Source organism: Salvia miltiorrhiza, chromosome 1, assembly GCF_028751815.1.
Source record: "Salvia miltiorrhiza cultivar Shanhuang (shh) chromosome 1, IMPLAD_Smil_shh, whole genome shotgun sequence".
Classification (NCBI taxonomy): Eukaryota; Viridiplantae; Streptophyta; class Magnoliopsida; order Lamiales; family Lamiaceae; genus Salvia; species Salvia miltiorrhiza.
The window spans coordinates 51,961,541-51,978,841 of NC_080387.1; the positions used below are offsets into that span (position 1 = coordinate 51,961,541).

General features: G+C 36.9%; 1 protein-coding gene across 1 annotated transcript; it reads left to right on the forward strand.

Moving 5' to 3' along the window:
- Window positions 1-8,062: 8,062 nt before the first annotated feature.
- On the forward strand, window positions 8,063-10,726 carry LOC131009734 (putative late blight resistance protein homolog R1B-14). Its single transcript, XM_057937143.1, has one exon. It carries the CDS (start codon window positions 8,063-8,065, stop codon window positions 10,724-10,726), a length of 2,664 nt encoding a protein of 887 aa, XP_057793126.1.
- Window positions 10,727-17,301: the final 6,575 nt, after the last annotated feature.

A 17,301-nucleotide genomic window follows, 5' to 3' on the forward strand; every position in this document is an offset into this window, starting at 1 on the left:
TTGATCACCAACCACTTTTCTTATGGCACCATTTTGATAGTACTTGAAGCATTGGTGCAATGTAGAAGGAACAACACCATTTTCATGAAGCCATGGTCGACCCAGAAGCATATTATAGGACGTCTTGGCATCGATAACATAAAGCAATGCTGTCGAATCCATGTCCTGCATCAGCAATCGCAACCTTATAGTTCCAAGAGCTCTTTGCCCTTCATGATTGAAACCTTGGATCATCAATCGACTGTTTGACAACTCATCTACTTGGATTCCCAATTGCTTCAAAGTCCTTAGTGGCAAAATATTGACCGCCGAGCCTCCATCGATGAGAATTCGATTGACCTTCTGCTCCTGTGTATAACAACTCACGAACAATGGCCTGTTATGAGGTTCAGATCCAAGCTGCAAGTCTTCATTGGAGAATGTGATTGCCAATGCATCATCGTCTTCATCCATATTTAGCTCAGGTTCTTCATCTACTTGATTGGATGTATCATACAGAGCTCCAATACCTTCTATTATGTCATTCAAGTCGGTGGAGACCATATTTACAGCAGTATCATCTTCTTCAAGAGATATTTTCCCTTCTCGAGCTAACCGCATGACCCTGTCTTTGAAGATGAAGCAATCATGTATGGGGTGCCCAACCAGACGATGGTATTTGCAGTAACTTGGATCGTCTGTCCTCCCTGCTTCATTTGGTCGCTTCATTTCTGGCAACTCGATAAGCTTTTCTTTGATCAGGTCATCAAAAATTCCTGAAACATCAGAGTCTAAGAATGGATATTGTTTTTGTTGCATTTCTTTCAAGGTAGGTCTTCTTTGCCCCACGTCTCGGGAAGAGTTCTGATTGTCTCGTGAAGTGTTCTGGTTGCCTTCTTGTCCAGCTTCTCTCTTTAAGAACTTCACCGAAGTTGCCTTAATCGCCATGGATTCTCTCTTTGGTATTTCATCGGATGGTTTGCTTCCTTTCTTGAATTCTGGCTTGAATTTGCGAGGTTCTCGGATGGGTGGTTCTTCGATCCCGCTTGCCATCATGCTCAACTCCATATCATGAGCTCTTGTAGCAAGTTCTTCGAATGTTCTAGGCTGGATTCCTCGCAAGATGTATTGCAAGCCCCAATGCATCCCTTGAATACACATTTCGATGGCAGATGATTCAGACAATCGGTCCTTACAGTTGAGACAAAGGTTTCTCCATCGGTTGATGTAGTCAATGACTGGCTCTTCTTTGAATTGACGCGAACTTGTGAGCTCCACCATGCTGACAGTTCTTCTAGTGCTATAGAAGCGGTTGAGGAATTCATGCTCCAGTTGTTCCCAACTATCAATTGAGTTTGATTCTAAGTCGGTGTACCAATCAAAGGCATTACCTTTCAATGAGCGAACAAACTGTTTGACCAAATGATCTCCATAAGTACCAGCGTTGTTGCATGTTTCAATGAAATGAGCCACGTGTTGTCTCGGATTTCCTTGGCCATCAAATTGTTGGAATTTGGGGGGCTGATAACCAAGAGGCATCCTCAAGTCGTCGATTCGCCGAGTATATGGCTTGGAGTAGATCAATGATGACTTTGAGTTTCTAGCAGAGTTACTCTTCATTGTTGCTTCGATGAACTCTTTGAGTTGGTTGATGGGAATGAGGCCACCAGACGAGAAGAGAGTGTCATTTCCTGAAGGCTTTTTTCCATCACTCTTTGGCTTATCTTTGGAGATTTCTTCATCGTTATTCTCTCCATCTTCTTCGCTTTCTTTGCCTTCCCTATCGTTGTTGGCGTGGCTTGAATCTCTTTTTTCTCCCTTTTCTCCTTTGAGCTTTGCAACCTGGGCATCTTGCTCTTGGATGTGCTTGGTTAGAGATTCAACCATCTTTGTTAAGTTCAAGAGTTGTTCCTCCATGGTGGAAGTGTTTGTCATCATGACACTTGCATGGAGTTGATAATTTTCAGTGGGGAATGTGAAGCTTCTCTTAGAGTTGTCATCTTCTTCATGGATAGATGGAAGACGGGAGGTCGACTTGGACACCTCTTGCATCAATTTTGCTTTGCTTCGCGTGATCATACCGATGCCTTCCGAAGAACCTTTAGATGAAGTTGGAGCAGTTGTATTTGGTTGAATTGACATTGTTCAAGATTTTTGGTGAAGAGTAGAGATGAGAGGTAGAGATGTCCCACCGGGCGTGCCAAAATTTGTAAACACAAATTTTTGTATTTCAATTTGATAAAATACAAAAACGCGTTACAAAGATAATTTGATAGATTTGAAGATAGATTTATGCGGGTTGCAATATCTAGTTAATCCTCTGATTCTTCTCTTCCATTTGATTCTTGAACAAGCTCGAAGGTTATTGAAATACTTGATTTGATGACGCCAATCCAAAGGACTTAAGTCGTGATTTTGGATTGAACGTTGAACTTGATTTGATTTGAGAAGAACGTCCTTAGAATTTTGTAAGAACGCCTTGAAGCTTTCGATCTTGATTTGATTTGATTTGAAGAACGTCCTTAGAATTTGTAAGAACGCCTTGAAGCTTTGGGACTTGGTTGATTTGATTTGAGGAAGATCGTTCTTGGAATTTGTAAGAACGCCTTGATCACTTGAAGATTTGAAGGTTTGATCACTTGAAGATACTTGAAGAATACTTGAAGATTTGAATGCTCAAATACTTGAAGATTCGAAGAAGACTTGAACGCTTGAAGATTTCGAAGGATACTTGAAGATTTGAATGCTCAAATACTTGAAGATTCGAAGAAGACTTGAACGCTAGATAGAATTCTTCAAGATACTTGAATACTTGGAAGAATACTTGAACTCTCCAATTCTTCGCCTCTTTCAACTTGCGATACTAGAGAGAATTCTTTATACTCTTCGATCTTCCGTTCCTTCACGTTGTTCTAATGAGCACCTCAACACCTCTATTTATAGATTTTAGAGATGGGCTTCGTGGGCTTTATGGGCTTTGGGCCTTCATGCATGGGCCTTAGGGCCTTAAGTGGCCAATAAGCCCATTAATTCATTTTATTAAATATTAATTATATATCTATTTTAATTTAGGAATAAAATTCCATTTAATAAAATAGAAAATATAATTGAATATTTAATTCATGAATTTACACGTGCCATGATTTAATTCGACGACAATTTAATTGTCTACAGCAATATATATCACATCTAATATTTGAAATTCAGCAATGTAAAAAAATTACACTACTTAATTAACAAAATCGTGATGCAGAATAACTAGCAGTAAAAAAAAGGATTAGGAATAGAATAATTGAGTTGAAGATACGTAATTCCGACAGGGCTGGGCTGGACCGGGTCAGCCCATTTATAAAAAAACTAAATTTAATTCATCAAACAAACTCTCATTTATTTATAAAAATTCTTATTTACTTTTGAAAAATAGTCTTATTTGTTTGTAAAGAAAAATTTTATTTGCTGTAAAAAATAGTCAAAGTTGATAATATAAAAAATATTATTTGCATTTAAACAAAATCTAATTTTACATTTAATTTTTTTATGTACTCTTAACAAAAGTCTTATTTATGAGTTTTAATTTTTTTTAAAATTATTATTTCAGACAATTTACAAAAATAGGCAAATTATTTTTTAACTTGTGAAAATAAATCAAACTATTTTAAATTTGGACCTCGTTCAAGAGCACATGTAGATCCAATCAAACTATTTTACATTTAAGATGAGATGTTTTGCAATCATTCTATTATCCCGGGCAACGACTAAAGTATAGGGCAGTCGACATATCAATATCATAGCTTGTCGGCAATAATGTGGAACAGAGACAAAAAGCTAGCCACATAAACCCTATCACGTAAGTTTTACTTTTTGCTTTTAATTTAGTAGTAAAAAATAGAACAAAGTATTAACTTAATTGTAGATTTTAACCCTTTCCTCAAAAAGAAAAAAAAAATGTAGCTTTTAAGCCAAATCTCGGCGAATACGAAAGAAGTAAAAAATAAGAAAGAACGGTAAAAGAACTAGTGATGCCACCCAGTGGCGGAGCCAGGAATTTTTTTGGGGGAGGGGGCTGAACTGTTACGGGGGTTAGGGGGCGGTAGCCCCGGGAATTTTTTTTTGGGGTGCATTCAATACATTTTAGACATTTTTTACTAAAATACAAATATAATAATAATAATAACAACATTTTCATAGATAATATAATTCAAAACATTTACTAAAATTTTTTTGGGGGCATTCAATACATTTTAGACATTTTTTTTTACTAAAATACAAATATAATAATAATAATAACAACATTTTCATAGATAATATAGTTCAAAACATTTACTAAAATTTTTTTTGGGGGCATTCAATACATTTTAGATTTTTTTTACTAAAATACAAATATAATAATAATAATAACAACATTTTCATAGATAATATAGTTCAACATTTACTAAAAAATTTTTTGGGGGCATTCAATATATTTTAGACATTTTTTTACTAAAATACAAATATAATAATAACAACATTTTTAGACATATTATTATTATTATTATTTTTTTTTTTAATTTGGGGGGGGGGGGCTCTAGCCCCCCTAGCCCTCCCATGGCTACGCCCCTGATGCCACCGGGCTGCGGCCCGCCGGAAACAGGAACCTGAATCGGCCTTTATTGGATTTGAGCGAGCCGATTTTCGGACCCGAAATCGCCGGTTCCGGGCTGGGCTGAAAATCGGCGGTTCAGGGTCAAAAATCGGCGGTTCCCGATTTTTCACCTTTTTTTTGTATTATTTTTAATTAAATTAAATGATTTGTGTTTAAATTTCATAATTTTTACTTTACAAATGTTGAAAAATGTTAAAATTACTCAACTTATACTATATATAGTCTTATAAATTATGATGTAAAAAACTTAAAATGTTAAAATTACTCAACTTAAAGTCTTAAATTACTTAATAACTTAATCTTACTCCCTCCGTCCACGAAAAAGAGTCTTGTTTCCCCTCTTTTTTTTGTCCACAAAAAAGAGTCCTGTTTCACTTTTTGTACAATTATACCCTTCATGGACTTCAATATTTACTTTACTTTGCCATTAATACATCTACCTCAATAACTAAAAATAATTCACTTAATTCCTTAATTAACGCTAATTCTAATAAAACCCACACACACTCACAAAACACACACAACACACACATAGATGCAGCGGCGCCCCCCTCCTTCCTCACCGGCATGGCCGACTCTCCGGGAACCACCACCGGTGCACCTCCCTTCTCTCACCTCTCGCCTCACGCCCTCTCTCTCTTCTCAAATTCTCACACACCCTTCAACTCAGACGGCGCGCTGCCTTCATCTACTGCCGGCGAAGGTGACAGCAGCGAGGGCTGAGACCGCCGCGGTTCCCTCTCCGGCGAAGACGCGCCTGAGCGCCGCTCCCCTGGCTTCATCTCTCTCTCTTTCTCACCACTCAACCCTAAATCCCCAAAATCCAAAATCTACCCTAAATCCCCTAGCTTCATCTCTCTCTCTCTCTCTCTCACCATTCCCCTGAGCGTCACGACCGGAACACCACCGCCGCAGAGCCCAGTCACTTCTCCGTTCACGGCCGGACAGCCGCCGCCGAGCCCAGTCAACGCCTCCGCTGACCCCTTTCTCTGCGTCGCCCTTCATCCCTCGCTCTCTCTATTTCTCAGGTAACCGCCTCTAAAGCCTAAACCTTCTTCTTCTTCTTCGCTTGTGCGAAATCACCGCCTCCCCCAAATTGTCGACCGCCTTCCCCAAATCACCGCCTCCCTCTGAATCGAAAATCCCAAGTTGCCGCCTCCCCCAAATTGCCGCATCCCTCAAATCGCCGTCTCCCAATGAGCATGAAAACCCTCAAATTTTTGGTCGAATCTTTTTATTGAATTGATTGAATTTGTTGCTGTAATTTCTTAAATTTGTTGTGGAATCGATTTGTTGCTAAAATTTATTGTTAGGAATTTCTTAAATTTGTTGGTGGAATTGATTTGTTGCTGAAATTTGTTGTTAGGAATTTTCTAAATTTGTTAGTGGAATCGATTTGTTGATTTTGTTTGAATTTGTTGCTGAAATTAATTTCTTGTTGGATTTGAATTTGTTGTTGAAATTATTTGCTCAATATTGCTTGAAATTGTTTACCCATTAATAAAGGATTAATCAATTAAAATTGTTATTAACACTACCCCTATAAATTTTCTTCCCTCTCCACTTACACCTACTTTAACAACTTTCTTAAAACCCGTGCCGAGTCCCAAATGAGACTCTTTTTCGTGGATGGAGGGAGTATTACTTATATACTATAGTTTTGAAGGTGGAAGAAGGAGGTATTTATAGATAAAATTGGGTGGGGAAAAATTTGAATTAGATAAAATTGGGTAGGGGAAAAATTATCATTATAATTTTGAATTTGAAAAAAATAAATAAAAAAAAGGAAATGTTTGAAACTTTGAATTTGAGAGAGAGGGAGGGCTGGTCAACAGGCTAGGCTGCGCCTAGCTAGGCCTGCTGCCTATACCCCCCACCCCAGCCTTGGCCCCTACCTGCCTGCCCCTTGACGCTCTCTTGACTGCCGCGTCGGGCCCGCGGTTCCGGGCCAAACCGGCGGGCCGGCCCGACGGGCCGCGGGCCTTCACCTCCTTGAACAGTAACCGGACCGTCCTTCTTGGCGGGCCGGACCCTGAACCGGCATGTGGTCAACGGTCCGGGCCCGAACCTTTGACTTTTGGGCCGATTCAGGGTCGGCCCGCCGGTCCCAGTTTAACCGTGGCATCACTAAAAAGAACTTATAAGATTTTATGTGATTTGATAATAGCCTACATCTACAAAGATTAAACGAAACTTCATTATAATAAGATATTTACAACATAAACAAAAATTCAACTAAATACCGTCGATACACAAAAAACTTCCTATATATTATCTCAAGCCTATTTAACATGGTCATTTTGTCATTTTGAGCTGTTTCATTAAAAAAGAAAATTTCTTTATTTCACAAAAATTATGGACAACTCTATAGCACTTTTATTCTTTAATTATTATTCTTTTTAATAACCGTATCCAAAAGTAAGTGGCCTGGGCCGAAGGAGTATATTGTATTCCTAATCTCAATAGAGTTGTGTTGTAGGTGATGGATAATGTGCCCAGAAGCTTGCCTAGGATACCTGCTATATATAGCTAAAACTAGTAACCGCCTCGAACGACCATATTCATCACTGATTCGACATCCTTCAGCATCCCTCAATATAACCTGATTCCTGATCCTATGATTCTCATTGATTTTCTGTCACACCCTCACATTAATAAATTAACCCCTACACAATTGTCGATTCTAGTCCCACAATTTTTTCAGACCTTAATCTCACAATTTATTATGTTCCACTCTCAATTTATTATATATTACTTTCTCCGCCCATAAAAAAGTGTGCGTTTATTACTCCCTCCATCCCACCGAACTTGAGTCGTATTCTTTTTCGGGCTGTCCCACCGAGCTTGAGTCATTTCCTTTTTTTTAACAAAAAATAGGGAATTTAAAGCACTAATTTACAAAACTAATTGCACCCTTATTACATTCTCTCTCCTACTTTATCATTTTATTACATTCTCTATCCTACTTTATCACTTTTATACTACACACTTAAAATACTAATCTACAACTTCTTAATTCCTGTGTCCAAAAGAAACGCCTCAAGCTCGGCGGGACGGAGGGAGTACTATTTTCGTTTCGTCTGTCCACTCTCAATTCTCTGTCTCACAAATATTTATTATTGATACAAAAATTTAAAATAATTATGCATCCAAATTATAGAATAATTCATTAAAATAATCAATTATTAACTAAAATTTATGAAATAGATGGTAAGAAAATAATCATAAATCCTATTTGGATTGATGGAATCTAGTTAATAATTGTAATTATATAATGGCTTTCTAATAAAGTTCCTTTTCTCGACCCTCAAAAAAAAAAAAAAAACTACTTTTCTCATTAGTGGAGTCTGAATACGTTATCTTCTTCACAGCGCCATAAGCATATTCTGCATTTCTGTTTTTGATTTCGATTTCAAAGAATTAAGATTGTGTCTATAGATCATGGCGGCTTATGCAGCTGTGGTTTCTCTTACGCATACTATAGATCAGATCGAGCATCATCCTTCGCCTCCGATTTCTCTCGACAAACAACAACTTCAATCCCTCACTGAAAAAGTCAACTTCTTGCAGGAATTTCTCGAAGGCTATAATTCCCCTGTGGCCGACAGCGAGGAAGCAGATCCTTTGGAGATTCACATTGCAGATGCAGCATATGCGGCTGAAGATGTGATCGAGTCCTTAATAGTCGACAGCATTCAGCTCGCTGCAGCAAAAGCTCGTGATGATGATGAGCAAATTCAAGTCGAACAAAACAGATGCATCCAGTTCTATCAAGATATGCAGAAAGTGATAGAAGAAATGGAAGTGATAACGAAAGAGGTGAGAGAAATGGCTAGAGAGAAGGTTGCGGACGAAGCTCATCAGCTGCAGAGAAACGTGTCCTCTGATGGTGGGAGGAAGAGTCTCATGGTGGGGTTTGATGATGTGTTTCTTCAACTCTTGGATAGGCTCACGGGAGGAAACACCAATCGCCAAATCATTCCTGTTGTAGGGATGGGCGGCATAGGTAAGACTACTCTTGCCCGTAATATATTTGACAATGCGCTTGTTAAGGAGCATTTTGATATTTGCGCTTGGACTACGATTTCTCAAACTTATAATGTCAGAGAAACACTTAGAGAAGTTCTTTCTCAAGCAAGTGGGGATTCAGATAGTGATCTGAGTGAGGCCGGATTGGGAGAAAAATTATACAAGTATTTGTCGTGTAGGAGGTATCTCATAATAATGGATGATATGTGGAATGTAGAGGTGTGGGACAAGATGAGGTTTTTCTTTCCTAACTATAATGATGGGAGTCGAATAATAGTAACAACTAGGATGTCAAACTTGGCTGCCAAGTTGAGTGAGTCTTATAGAGTTGGTATGAAATTTCTGGATGAGGCTAGTAGTTGGGATTTGTTTTCCAAAACTGTATTTGGGGATGAAGATTTTCCTCTTCAACTTGAGGAAATTGGAAAGAAAATCGTGGAAAAGTGTGATGGACTTCCTCTGTCAATTGTTGTGATTGGAGGCCTTTTGGCAAAATCCCAACATAAGCTACAACATTGGGAGCATATAGAGAAAAACTTAAGTTCAATAGTGAATTCAGAGGATGGTGAATGTTGCTTGAGAATATTGAAGATGAGCTATGACAATTTACCTGCCTATCTGAAGCCTTGTTTTCTATATATGGGAGTGTTTGGGGAAGATGAGGAAATTAAAGTCTCAAAACTCATCAAGCAATGGGTTTCTGAAGGTTTTCTTAAACCAGTAGTCAATAAAAGCTTGGAAACAGTTGCCAAAGAGTATTTGAAGGAGTTAGTTGATAGAAACCTTATTCTAGTTCACAAGTTAGGCTTACTTGGGAATATAAAGTCCTGCAAAATTCATGATTTACTGAGAGATCTAGCTTTGAAAGAAGCTCAAAAGCAGAGGTTTTATTATGTCTTAAGGCAACATAGTCCTCGAGGCATACATAGCCAACGCCGCATTGTTATTCCCAAAAACATGACTTCAGCTGAGAAGGTGTGGGATGCCTTGAAATCTATGTCTCTTGCTCGTTCTTTCATATGTCATGATGATATAGCTCTGCAGTTGCTAGATTTTAGATTGTTGAGGACACTGAATACATATGAGGGTTTCCCTGAGTGTTTGGATGAGTATTTTCTAGAAAATGTGTCTCAATTGGTGAACCTGAGGTACATTTGGGTTGGAGTTTTTGGGGCGTCCCCGTCCCCAATCCCCTCTTCAATCAGTCTGCTCTGGAATTTGCATACACTAATTCTTTTTTCTACGAATGAACTTACTGTACCAATAGAAATTTGGAAAATGCATCAGCTTAAGCATGTCGAGTCCGTAGCTTCGGGAATGTATCTTCCAGATCCTCCGAGTGATGTTGTTGTAATGGAGAATCTCGAGACGCTTAGAGGAGTGAATGATTTCAACTTGAATGAAGGAGTGGTTAAAAGAATTCTGAATATCAAGAAATTGTACATAAGGTACGAGGATAAACAAATGGACAAAGAGGTGTGTCTCAACTATCTGGAATGTCTGAGTAAGCTGGAAACGTTGTGGTGCTATACTGGAGGTGGATGTGGTGAGTATCTGCAGAGGATTGGCTTCCCACACTCACTCAAGAAGTTGTCTCTCGTATGCGGAAGCTTCCATGATTTGGCGGAAATTCTGGGAAAGATAGGTTGGTTACCACTTCTTGAGAAGCTCAAACTGAGAGATGGGCAATTTGCAACGCGCAGGTGGGAAATAGTTGAAGGCCAATTCCCCTGCCTCAAATTCTTGTCATTGAACTCATGTGCTGATATGGAATGCTGGACGTTAGAGGGCTCTTGCTTGACACGCCTTGAGGAACTTCATCTCGTAAACATGTGGTCGTTGGAGGTGTTCCCTTCAGAAATTGGAGAATTACCAACGCTCCGATCAATTGAATTGGAACATTGCAGTGAATCAATGGCGGTGTCTTTGAAAAACATGGTAGAAGAGCAAGAAGATTTACAAGGGGAACCATCCTTTCATGTTCGAGTTGTGTCAGGCAAGATCAGCCAAGAACTGCGGAGCTTGGCAACTCCCAACTTTCGTGTTGTCGAGGAAGAAGCTTGTACTTTGATGTAGATGAGGAATCCAATTGAGAGTGATTAATATATATGGTTGTTTCGGCTTATAGAAAAATAATAGTATCCAAAACGTCTACCTCTGTTTATACTGGTTTTGTCTAATAGTATTTGAAAACGACTTGGTGCTTGATGCATTTGTCTGCTTCTGAATGCATATTTGATATCTCACGGAAGGATAAACATAAACTGACATTTGCATGCACCTGGGCTTTTGAACAAGATTCTAAAGCTCTTTGTGCACACTCCTTCATCACCAACACTCCGCTCAAGATATTCTTGAATTTGTATTTGGCCAAAGCATGTTTATGATCATTGCTAACAATGTTTGTGTATTCTCCTCTGCCAACATATTGCTTGTTCAGCTCCTCGACACTAACACAAATCTCAAACCTACTCTTGAAACATTAGTAGATGCGTTCGTGTTTTTAGATAAGTGAGTTGTTTGTCAGTCAGTTTTTGCATGACTGATATAAAAGACAATGCCTATCTTATGATGAGGAAGCTTCAGTAGTATTGATATACTATAAGGAATAAGTTAGCATTATATACAAATTATAGTTGTTTTTCAAAAATAATCTATACTCACATTTTTTTTGTAAAAAAGTAAGGACTATCCAAAAATCATAATTTTTCAATAACGATCAATCAATTGAAGGACAAGGAAACAGCTCTTAAAATTCAAAGCAGTATTTTTTTAGAAAAAAGAAAAAGAGAAAATGTTCATTGACTCCATTCTTTTTAATTTGTTAAAAAACGTTGTTCTCAGCAGACCTATTTTTAAACATACAAGGACTTCGTCGTGAAACATTGTTAAATTATGAGACTACGGAAATATATAGGACCAAAATTCAGCAGCAAATTTGTTGAAACGTGAAAGAAGGTTACATCAACGTAGGATTCCAAATTATTCCACCATAGCGTTTTACACATGAAAACACAGAATCAGAATCAGTTAGACTTAATTAATTAGCTCCACATAGGTACACACTTTGTTATATAGCATAGCGTAGCAGCATGAACAAGAGTTTGATCATAGCATCATTTTTCATCATCCCGCTCTCCGCTGCTGTTCTGCCATCACTTTAATCTTATTTTTTCTGACAAGTTTTTTGTGTGTCAATTTAGAATTCTACTAAATTGACGTTTCAATGAAGTTGTTGGTGAAATTGATTGTATTTTCCAAAGACACGCGAGGCGCACCTTGTTTGTTGAAAAATAAGGCTGCGGAATTCTCGATAGAGATACAGACGTATAAGGTGCTGAGCAGCAAATGGAATCCTATTATTTTTGTGTTTAATTTTCAATTTTTTTAATAATTAAATATAATATATAGGATTTTATAATTTTTTTTCTCCATAACTTTACTGCATCATTCAAAGAAGAATGCTAAGTAGAAGCATGTCTCCAAGTAATGATAGTAAATTTTAGGATTGCATTCTCATTTATTTTCACAGTTAATAGTTTATGTTAGTTACTCTGTTATTTTTGTTCTAAATGATATTGATTTGGAATTTAAGGGCATTTTTGCAGTATCAAACTTAAAATGTATTCCAAAATTGATTTCCACACTGATAATGATATAATCAATGTACATTGCAACAAGGAATACAACTTGGCGACTTGCAATTATATCTTCTTGTACAAAACGACCCACAGTTTTGAACCAAGTCAGAAACCAAGCATCAGTCACCTATGAGCTATAATTCATTATTTCAACTTTTTATCAAATTCTTTTTGTAGATTCTCATACTCATACTCTGTTCCTTCAAGTTATGCGGTTTCTCTAATGCATATCATACACGACATCGAGCGTCATCATTCCCCTCCAATTTCTCTTAACAAAAAACAAGCTCAATCTCTCGCTAAAAATGTTATGTTCTTGCAAGAATTTCTTGAAGGTTATATGTCCCCTGTTTCCGACGGCGATGAAGCTGATCCATCGGAGATGCGTATTGCAGATGCAGCTTATGCGGCTGAAGATGCTATCGAATCTCATATTGTGAACATGATTCAGCTGAGCAGATCCAAAAAAACCATTTTCAGCCGCTTCTTCAACTGCTATCGAGAGTATGAACACATGAAATTGTTTCAAGATGTACAGAATGTGATAGAAGAAATGGATGAGATCAAGAGAGTCGCGATGGAGACCAATACAGAAAAGGTGCGTAGCTTCATCTCTGCCTCTGTTTCTTCTTCCACTGGGAACAACAGTAGTGGCGTGGTAGTGTGGTCTGAGGATGTCTTACTGGGAATCCTTGAAAGGCTCATTGCAGACCAACCTGATCGCCAAGTCATCCCCATCACAGGCATGGGCGGGATAGGTAAGACCACTCTTGCCAAAACTCTTTACTCAGCCAATTATTAAGGAGAGTTTTGATATTTATGCTTGGGCTACTATTTCTCAACAATACAACACAAGAGAAATTCTTTGTCAACTTGTTTCTCAAGCCACTAACAAAACCAAGGAACAACTGATTGATAGGAGTGAAGATGAGCTAGAACTAGAACTCTACCAATATTTGTCAGGTCGAAGGTTTCTAATTGTAATGGATGATATGTGGAGTATCGATGCATGGGATAGGATACAACATTTCCTTCCTAACAATGGCAACTGTAGTCGGGTATTAGTGACGACTAGGCTATCACAGTTGAGTTCCCAATTTAACAACAATTATAGCCTTCAAATGGAATTTTTAGATGAGGTTCGAAGCTGGGATCTGTTCTCATGATGTGTGTTTGGGGTGGGAAGTTGCCCTCGTGAATTGGAGAAAATTGCTGAGGACTTCCTTTATCAATTGCTATGGTGGGAGGTATTTTGAAAAATGTGGAACACACTCTAGGTTATTGGGAATCAATAAGGAAGAACTTAAGTTCTGTAGTGAATTTGGATAATGATAAGCATTGCTTCAAATTGTTGAAAATGAGCTATAATCATTTGCCAGTTTATTTAAAGCCATGTTTTTTTGTACATGGGAGTGTTTGAGGAGGATGATTCGATTAAAGTCTCAACACTGATAAAGCTATGGGTTTCGGAAGGATTTGTAAAACCAATGAATGACAAAAGTTTGAAAAGTATTGCCAAAGAGTTCTTAAAGAATTTGGTTGATAGAAATCTCATTCTAGTTGATGACTTGGGGTCTACAGGAAACATAAAATCAGTCAAAATTTATGATTTGTTGAGGGATTTATGCTTGATCTTGGGCAAGAGAGATGGGTTGTGTCATGTGATAGGGCAATCGAGGCATAAATAGCCAACGACGCAGTGTTACCCCCAGGAACACTTTGAATAAGAAAGTTGTTGATGAGTTGCAAACTATGCCACAGATTCGTTCCCGAATGATGGATTGTTGAGAACACTACATGCATGCAGATATCGTATACGTACTTCTAAAGATGAAAATCACGCGAGTTCCCTTGTGTCTCAGTATGTCACCTTGCTGTTGTTGTTGATAGCATGCCTTCAATCTTTTATTCGTTCAATCTCCTCTGGAATTTGCAGACATTGATCATTTCTTGTCCGCGTAAGTCTACTGTGCCTACTCATGATTTGGAAAATGCATCAACTTAAGCATATTGAAATGACTAAAGGAAGATTGCGTGCGTCTCCCAGATCCTTCAAATGATAGAGGTACTTGAGGGAGCAAATAATTTCAAGTGCGATGAAGAGGTGGTTAAGAGAATTTCCGATATCAAGAAGATGGGAATAAAGTATTCAGGGAGAGAGGGAATCAACTATGATGATTATTATTGTCTGAGCACAGAGCAATATTAAATGTCTGTATAAATTGAAATCCCTCTACGTATCCTCTTGTGAGTATGATTTTAAAGGGAATGCTTCTCTGCATAAGCTCACCTTCCCCCAAACCCTCAAGAGTCTGAGTCTTTGGATGAAATATGACTTTGAATGGGAAGGAATGTTGGAAAAGATAGGTGCATTGCCCCTTTTCGAGAAGTTCAAATCGAGGAGAGGATGCTTTGGAAGAGGCAAGTGGGAAATGGTTGAAGGCCAATTCCCTTGCCTCAAATACTTGGAATTGATTTCTTGTTCTAGTCTGGAGCATTGGACAGCAGAAGCAAGCTCTGTTGTCTTTCCACGCCTTGAGAAGCTTCATCTTCATGATTTAGAAAAATTGAAGGAGATCCCATCTCAAATTGGAGACATATCGACACTGCAAACGATATATATGGTTGTTCAACTGCAGCGAATCAGCAGCGATGTGTTTGAAAGAGATTGTAGAGGAACAAGTGGAATTACAAGGAGATGATCTTTCATTTCAAGTTCAAGTTTGGCTCTTGGATAAGAACGAAGTGATGCAGAGGTTGGCAGATCCCATTTTTTTTTTTTCTTTTTTGAGCAATGCAGGTCCCAACTTTGTAATAAATGTAATGGTTAGCTAGCTTTTACTCCACCACCATCCCTCTTGTTTTTATGTGTTTGATAGTTTTTTATTCGCATCTTCAAAGGAGCATTGTATTATGCTTGCACTAATTTGTACAAATTCTGTGTAAGGTTCACCAACATATTTGTATTTAAAAACTATTTGTCAAATTTTGAATGTAAGGGACAATTGCGCCAAAGTAGACGAATTTTTATAGAACAGAGGCAGTCATCCCTATCATAGGAATGAGCGGCACAAGTAATTAAGATCAATCTTGCTAAGTATATCTAGATATCTCGTGTTGTTCCTGTCCACATTAGGGGTAAAGAATAATATTTACATTTCTCTTTTCGTTTGTTTCTTTGATCGTACTAATTGAACATCTTGTTCAGGTAAGGTGGTGACCTATTTGGCTATTTTTCTAATGTTCTCATGAAGTTGTCGATCACGATGTTTGATCGTTGTTAACATCTCAAGGTGATCTAAATTTCTGATGTTCTCATGACATCTTTGATTGGATAGGACAATAAATCAACATAATTAAATGTTAATTATATATATATATATATATATATAATCTTGAAATAATATTTAATTTAATTTCAAAATATAAAATCAAATATATAATTTAATATTTAATTTATACTCCTTCCGATCCGTGCCGCCGCAGTTGAGGCATTTCTTTTGGACAAGGGATTTGAGGAGTTAGTGTCTAGGTGTCTAAGTTTGTTTTTAATTTTGTGAATGAATTATTATATGTATAATTAGTTAATTTAAAATAATTTTGAGGTGAAATTATTTTTTCACTAATCTGATTATTTTTTTAATAATTTAATTATGTGTGATTTTTATCAAAAAAAATCCAAACAAAAGCGAAAAAGTGAAATGAAAAAAACTAAAATGAAAGTGAGAAAACAATTTAATGGGTTTAGTTAAGGTCTTAATTTTCCTATGTCTTTAAAAAAAATGACTCAACTTCATTGCGACGACCCAAAAACGAATACGACTCAACTTCCATTGGGACAGATGGAGGTTTTTCATGTGGCACGATATAATAGGCTATAAATTTTACTCCCTCCGTCCCACTGTATCTGAGACTCTTTCTATTTTGGGCGTCCCACTGTAAGTGAGACTCTTTCATTTTTGGGTAAAAGTTTTTCCCTTTAAACACCTTTTCACTTTTTCACCTACACACAAAATACACATTTCTTAATTCCTGTGTCAAAAAAAAAGTCTCACTTACAGTGGGACGGAGGGAGTAATTGCTTACAAATTGTCCCATCGAGACTTATTTATGGATGCCTTGTTTTTTTAGAATTGACGAATCTCGAAAATAGTTTAAATTCATATGTTGAATTTTGAATTTGAATTTAAATTTATAAATAATTTATACATGTTTAATGTATTTAAGAGTTTTTTAATTTTAATTTAGATATCATAATCTTAATTTAAGAATGATCCTGTGTATTTAATTAATTTGAACAAATTATAACTAAAATTTGCCTCAAGCATAACACTACAAAAAAAATTGAAATTAACTACGGAAAATTCCGTAGCTAAACCGTAGCAAAAAATGATTAACTACGGAAATTTCAAAATTTACCACGGAATGACAAGCGTCGCGATATGCTTGGTCGTACTGTTCACCTGTTACGGAATATTCCGTCGTTAAATTTAACAACGGTTTAGTAACGGAATATACCGTCGTTATTTTACTTTTTCATTTTTGTAATTTTTTTACATTCCGTCATAAAACCGTAACCATAAACATATTTTATTTTCATTTTTTTTAATAATCCGTAGCTATATACAGGTATTTTTTTTCTATTTTTTTACCTTCCGTAGTAAAACCGTAGCTATATATAGATTTCTTTTTATATTTTTTTAATAATCCATAGCAAAACCGTAACTACATATAGGTATTTTTTTTAACCTTCCGTAGTAAAACCGTAGCTATATATAGATTTCTTTTATATTTTTTTAATAATCCGTAGCAAAACCGTAGCTACATATAGGTATTTTTTAATTTTTTTTAACCTTCCGTAGTAAAACCGTAGCTATATATAGATTTCTTTTATATTTTTTTAATAATCCGTAGCAAAACCGTAGCTACATATAGGTATTTTTTTATTTTTTTTAACTTTCCGTAGTAAAACCGTAGCTATATATAGATTTCTTTTATATTTTTTTAATA